This window comes from Brassica napus, chromosome C4 (genome assembly GCF_020379485.1).
Source record: "Brassica napus cultivar Da-Ae chromosome C4, Da-Ae, whole genome shotgun sequence".
In the NCBI taxonomy this organism is placed as follows: Eukaryota; Viridiplantae; Streptophyta; class Magnoliopsida; order Brassicales; family Brassicaceae; genus Brassica; species Brassica napus.
In genome coordinates this window covers 24,843,486-24,850,804 of record NC_063447.1, presented here as the reverse complement: position 1 = coordinate 24,850,804, position 7,319 = coordinate 24,843,486, and the positions used below count along the sequence as shown (strand labels likewise).

General features: G+C 46.0%; 1 protein-coding gene across 1 annotated transcript; it reads left to right on the top strand.

Moving 5' to 3' along the window:
- The first annotated feature begins 266 nt into the window (after positions 1-266).
- On the top strand, positions 267-1,758 carry LOC125585927. Its single transcript, XM_048755649.1, has 3 exons — positions 267-605; positions 669-1,280; positions 1,489-1,758. The coding sequence occupies exons 1-3, from the start codon at positions 267-269 to the stop codon at positions 1,756-1,758; spliced, it is 1,221 nt and encodes a 406-aa protein (XP_048611606.1).
- The last annotated feature ends 5,561 nt before the right edge of the window (positions 1,759-7,319 follow it).

Genomic DNA, 7,319 nt, shown 5'->3' with positions numbered 1-7,319 from the left:
AACGCTAATACGCAAATTTGGAATAAGACTTCTTTTTGCTCTCTTTTTACGATTTCTTAATTTTCTCGTCTTTATTTCGTGTTCTGATTGCTTGGCGTGTGGTTTAGTAGATATCCGGGACCTCTGGGAAATTAGGGTTTTCCTAACTTTCATAATTTAAACGGAAATCGACAGTGCGAATTTTGGTTCCCACAGTTTGGCGCTAGAAGGAGGGGGGGGGGGTTACGGATCAATCTAACTCTCAGCCGCAAAACGCCTAATCAGATATGACGATTGACGATGGAAAGAACATACGTGACTCGACCGATACGGACGTCATCTCTTTTAAGGGGAGAGCAATGGTAAACCAGACCAAACCTCGCAACGATCTCCTTGTCATCGAGTTGACGATTAAGAACATCGACGTCGCGAGAGTCATAATCCATACTGGAAGCTCGGCTAAAATTATTTTCAAAAACACCCTCGAAAGAATGAAGATTGACCCGTACGAAATCGCGGAAAACCCTAGCCCGCTAGTAGGACTCTCAAGGGAGACCACTATGGCTCTCGGGTCAATTAACCTCACAGTCAAAGCTGGAACCATAGAAAAAATCGCAGAGTTCCTAGTTGTTGACCGACCTGCGTCATACAACGTAATCATGGGCACGCCATGGTTGAATCTTATGTAGGCAATTCCATCAACGTACCATCTTTGCCTCAAATTCTCAACCCCTCGCGGAATCGAAACAATCTGGGGAAACCCGAGGGTGGCACAAGTCTGCTTTGCCGCAGAACTAAAACGAAAACAATCGGATTCCGAGACCACTCCTAGGAAAAAGTTGGCCTCCGAGAAAAAATCCCAAGAACGAGATTCGGAAGAACTCTTCTGGCAATTGCGGAAAGCTGAGATCCTAGAAGGAAAGCGCGAGCCGACCTGCGAACCCGTGGTATCAGTATGTCTTGAAGAAGCATTCCCCGAACGATGCATCGAGATTGGAGCCAACCTCCATGAACCTATAAGGACTAACCTCATAACTTGTCTAAAAAATAATCTCCACGCGTTCGCCTGGGCTACGGAAGACATGCCAGGGATTGACATCAACATAACCAGCCACGAGCTGAATATCGATCCAACCTTCAAACCAGTCAAACAGAAAAGACGAAAGTTGGGACCTGAGCGCGCTACTGCGGTCAACGACGAAGTCGAAAAACTGCTTAAAGTCGGATCGATAACAGAAGTAAGGTACCCAGACTGGCTCGCCCACCCTGTAGTGGTCAAGAAGAAAAACGGAATGTGGCGAGTCTGTGTTGACTTTACTGACCTTAACAAAGCCTGTCCAAAGGATAGCTTCCCCTTACCACACATCGATCGATTGGTCGAAGCAACAGCAGAAAACGAACTCTTATCCTTCATAGATGCCTTTTCGGGTTACAATGAAATTATGATGAACCCTGACGATCGCGAAAAAAACTGCATTTATTACATATCGCGGAACTTATTGCTACAAGGTGATGCCCTTCGGCTTCAAAAACGCCGGCGCAACTTATCAACGACTCGTGAACCGGATGTTCTTCGAACAACTCGGTAAAACTATGGAGGTCTATATCGATGACATGCTCGTCAAATCCCTCCATGCGGAAGATCACGTGTCTTATCTTGAGGAATGTTTCACGCGACTAAACTTGCACAACATGAAGCTTAACCCGGCAAAATGCAGATTCGCCGTAGCATCGGAAGAATTCCTCGGTTACCTAGTGACGTACCGGTATCGAAGCTAATACAAAAAAGATCGATGCACTGATCGAGATGGCTTCGCCAAAAAACAAGCGGGAAGTGCAGAGATTAACCGGGAGAGTCGCAGCACTTAACCAATTCATCTCGCGATCAACGGACAAATTCTTACCTTTCTACAATATCCTACGGGGGAACAAAAAATTTGAGTGGTCAGAAGAGTGCAAAGACGCTTTTCAACAGCTGAAACGCTACTTGGACACCCCTCCGGTTCTCGCAAAAACCTGTCGAAGGAGAACCCTTGTTCTTATATATTACAGTATCAGCAACAGCCGTACGCGGCGTCCTGATCAGAAAAGAGCGCGGTGAACAGAAACCCATTTTTTACATAAGCAAAACTTTGCTAGATGCTGAGTCACGGTATCCGCTAATGGAAAAACTAGGGTGGGAACAGAAATTCGCACTGTCAATTTACGTTTAAATTAGGAAACTAGGAAAACCCTAATTTCCCAGAGGTCCCGGATCTCTGCGAGAGCCAACGGCAAGTGACCAAATATATGAGGAAATCATGAAAAGATAACAAACGAGTTTAGAGAAAACAGTAGATCTTATTTCGAGTCCACGTGAGAGCGTTGCGATCATTACAAGAGATCATAAAATCTTTGGCCGCAAAGGCTGTCAGCGAGTTACCTAGTTCTAGCGGCCTAAAAGCTCAAACCTAGTTGACTCGCAGCTCGATAACAAAAGACGAAGAAAATACAGAAAGGTTTTTGATTGATTTCGGACTGAACCTTATGAAAGGCTGCCTACGTACCCCTTTCGAGGATCAAGCCAAACGTAGTTCAAGAGTGTACCAAGAGATCGAACTGCTTGTGCACGTTCGTCTGGTAATCGGGTGCCAATCATGGAAACAAAGCACGTCGAGAATAATGCCTCAGAGTCTCTAAGTGCCGAGAGTTCTGAGTCTAAAAAGTTGTCCCCGTGCCTTTCGCCTAGGACTCCTTATATACTCGCTCCTAGGTAGGTTTACGCTTTTTCCTCTTCTGCCCTTAAGCCGTCATAACTTAAAAATGGAGATATTTCATTTTTCCCGATCTTTCTAATTATCTTCGAATACTTCGTATTTATCCGTGGAAACTTGACATTTATCTTTCCTTGCGAACCAAGCATAAACCGTCCTACGGTTTATGGGCTTTTGGTTAAGAAATCGTAAGTGGGTTTCGAGTCACGTCTTAGGTCTCTTTGGGCCGTTGTTTGACACGAAATGTTTATTACGGCTTCTTTCGATAAAAACAAACTTTCCGCGGCTTTTATCGTAAAGTTCGATTGATGACTTCAAATGACGAGAAACATGAAATGGGTTGGCTACGGTCTTCGGGAGATAGCATTAAAGAGTAGACAAGAATGCATGGATTCGTGTCGTATCGATTTTTAAGAAAGCACGGTTGCTACGTAGCGACCGAGTCGTGTGCGTTCTCGGTCGCTATGTAGCGACCAAGCCATGTACGTGCTTGGTCGCTACGTAGCGACCGAGCTTCGGGGAGAGCTCGGTCGCTATGTAGCGACTGAGCTTCGGGGAGAGCTCGGTCGCTACGCAGCGACCGAGCCGTGTACGTGTTCGGTCGCTACGTAGCGATCGAGCCGTGTACGTGCTCGGTCGCTACGTAGTGACCGAGCTTTGGTGAGAGCTTGGTCGCTACGTAGCGACCGAGCCGTGTACGTGCTCGGTCGCTACGTAGCGACCGAGTTTCGGTGAGAGCTCGGTCGCTACGTAGCGACCAGCTTTTGCGCTGGTTGCTACGCGGCAACCTTGTTCGCGTCTTTCTCTGATTTTTCGTGAATGTGTTTTCTCCGCAAGATTCTTCGTAAAAATAAATCTTTTTCTAAGTTTTATTTTTCGTAAAAACGTTCACGCCAATTTTTACGGACTGTCAGACATTGATTCTGTCGCGACCGAAGCTCAGTCATTGATTCTGTCGTGACCGAAGCTCAGACATTGATTCTGTCGCGACCGTGCTTTCTTAAAAATCGATACGACACAAATCCATGCATTCTTGTCTACTCTTTAATGCTATCTCCCGAAGACCGTAGCCAACCCATTTCATGTTTCTCGTCATTTGAAGTCATCAATCGAACTTTATGATAAATACCGCGGAAAGTTCGTTTTTATAGAAAGAAGCCGTAATAAATGTTTTGAGTCAAACAACGGCCCAAAGAGACCTAAGACGTGACTCGAAACCCACTTACGATTTCTTAACCAAAAGCCCATAAACCGTAGGACGGTTTATGCTTGGTTTGCAAGGAAAGATAAATGTCAAGTTTCCGAGGATAAATGCGAAGTATTCGAAGATAATTAGAAAGATCGGGAAAAACGGAATATCTCCATTTTTATGTTATGACGGCTTAAGGGCAGAAGATGAAAAAGCGTAAACCAACCTAGGAGCGAGTATATAAGGAGTCCTAGGCGAGAGGCACGGGGACAACTTTTTAGACTCAGAACTCTCGGCACTTAGAAACTCTGAGGCATTATTCTTGACATGCTTTGTTTCCATGACTGGCACCCGATTACCAGACGAACGTGCACAAGCAGTTCGATCTCTTGGTTCATTCTTGAACTACGTTCGGCTTGATCCTCGAAAGGGGTACGTAGGCATTGATTCTGTCGTGACCGAAGCTCAGTCATTGATTCTGTCGTGACCGAAGCTCAGTCATTGATTCTGTCGTGACCGAAGCTCTCCCCGAAGCTCAGTCACTACGTAGCGATCGAGCCGTGTACGTAGCGACCGAGCTTCGGTGAGAGCTTGGTCGCTACGTAGCGACTGAGCTTCGGGGAGAGCTCGGTCGCTATGCAGTGACCGAGCCGTGTACGTGTTCGGTCGCTACGTAGTGACCGAGCTTCGGTGAGAGCTCGGTCGCTACGTAGCGATCGAGCCGTGTACGTGCTCGGTCGCTACGTAGCGATCGAGCCGTGTACGTGCTCGGTTGCTACGTAGCGACCGAGCTTTGGTGAGAGCTCGGTCGCTACGTAGCGACCGAGCCATGTACGTGCTCGGTCGCTACGTAGCGACCGAGCTTCGGTGAGAGCTCGGTTGCTACGTAGCGACCAGCTTTTGCGCTGGTTGCTACGCGGCAACCATGTTCGCGTCTTTCTCTGATTTTTCGTGAATGTGTTTTCTCCGAAAGATTCTTCGTAAAAATAAATCTTTTTCTAAGTTTTATTTTTCGTAAAAACGTTCATGCCAATTTTTACGGATTTTCAGACATTGATTCTGTCGTGACCGATTTTGACCCCAACAACTAGCAGACGCGGTCGTAACATCGGCACGAAAGCTCAGACCGTATTTCCAATCCCACACGATCATCATCCTCACGACCTTCCCTCTGCGGACGATTTTGCATAGTCCAAGCCAGTCGGGAAGACTAGCCAAATGAGCAGTCGAGTTAAGTGAGTACGATATTGAATACTGACCAAAAACGAGTGTAAAATCTCAAGTACTCGCATAACAAGGAACCAAATTCGACATGGGTCCTTCACGTCGACGGATCGTCATGTAAGCAAGGATCAGGCATCAGAATTCGCCTCACGTCACCAACCAGTGAAATCCTAGAACAATCGTTTCGACTGGAATTTCACGCGTCCAAAAACAAGGCCGAATATGAAGCGCTCATTGCAGGACTACGATTTGCTCATGGATTGAAGATACGTAACATCCATGCCTACTGTGATTCTCAGCTAGTCGCAAGTCAATAGAGCGGAGAATACGAAGCAAGGGATGAAATAATGGATGCATATCTCAAACTGGTCCAGAATCTAGCTCAAGATTTCGACTGTTTCGCTCTCACGCCAATCCCCCGCTCCGAAAACGTCCAAGCCGATGCTCTCGCGGCCCTGGCATCATGTTTACTTCCAGGTCTTAAAAGAGTAATTCCGGTCGAATTCATTGAACACCCGAGTATCGGACCACCAGTCGTTGTCAACCTCATCAGGGATCAAGACGACAATGTAGAGGAGGTCGCAGTACAGCCAGAAGAAAGATCGGAACAATATGACTACGGCTGTGATACGCCATGGTTGGAAACGATTCGAGCCGACATCATCGACGGAAAATTACCTCCCAGAAAATGGGCAGCCCGCAAAATCTGAATCCAGGCCGTGCGTTATGTAACAGTCGACAGGGAAATTTACAAATGGAAATTTTCCGGACCACTCATGACGTGTTTGGAAGGAGAAAAGGCGAGAAAATTTATGGAAGAAGTCAATTATGGATCATGCGGAAACCATTCCGGTGGAAGGTCACTTGCAGTGAATATCAAACACCATGGATACTACTGGCCAACGATGATCTGAGATTGTGTGAAATTCGCACGAAAATGTGAAAAATGCAAAAGGCATGCTTCGACCATCAGACAACCAGCAGAAGTTCTTTCTTCCATCATGTCACCGTATCCGTTCATGCACTGGGCCTTGGACATCATCAGACCCCTTCACAATTCAAAGCAAAAATGTTTCCTCTTAGTCCTCACTGATTTCTTCTCAAAGTGGGTGGAGGCGGAATTGTACGCAAGTATAAAAGATGTCCAAGTTGAAAATTCCGTATGGAAAAACATTATCTGTAGACATGGAGTTCTTTACGAGATCGTAACTGACAACGGATCTCAATTCATCTCCACCAGATTCGAAGCTTTCTGCGAAAAATGGAAGATACGATTAAACAAAAAAACTCCCAGATATCCACAATGCAACGGTCAAGCCGAGACAATCAATTAGACCGTTCTAGACGGACTTTAAAACGTCTAGACGCTAAAAAGGAAGGTGGGCATAGGAACTTGAGGGAGTCCTCTGGTCACATCGTACGACCCCAAGACGAGCAACGGGAGAAACGCCTTTCGCCCTCGTGTACGGGACATAATGCATGATTCCCGCAGAAGTCAAATTTCCCGGCGTCCGAAGAAGATTACTTCCCAAACGAGAAGAGCTCAACAACGCGATGCTCCTAAACAATCTCGACCTCATCAACGAGCATCGGGATCGAGCGCTCGTCCAAATTCAAAATTATCAACATGCAGCCGCAAAATACTATAACTCCAACGTTCGAAATCGCCGATTCAACGAAGGAGAATTAGTTCTGCGCAAAGTCTTCCAAAACACCGCTGAACGAAACGCGGGAAAACTTGGACCAAACTGGGAAGGACCCTACAAGATCATAAAAGTCATTCGACCAGGTTCCTACGAGATAGCCAACATGCAAGGCGTAAAAATTCCAAGGACTTGGAACGCAATGCATCTCAAAAAATACTATCACTAAACAAATCGCTTCGCAACCACTGAACTACGAGACGGCTTGATCTCCGAAAGGGGTACGTAGGCAGTTTGTAAAAGACAAATTCAGTTGTCCCTCTCTCTAAAAAAGGGGGAGAGCGGGTATGTATACGTATACTCGTATACTCCCAATATTAAAATATCTGACATAGCACTCGATATTTTCAAAACTTTTCCAACCCAACAATACCACAAAACCGCACGCTCATCTTTGATCAACAAATTATATTCGAGTCCTAAAAGAACTCGCAAATTCACCAGTCACTAGGGAAAAATCAACCTTTGGCA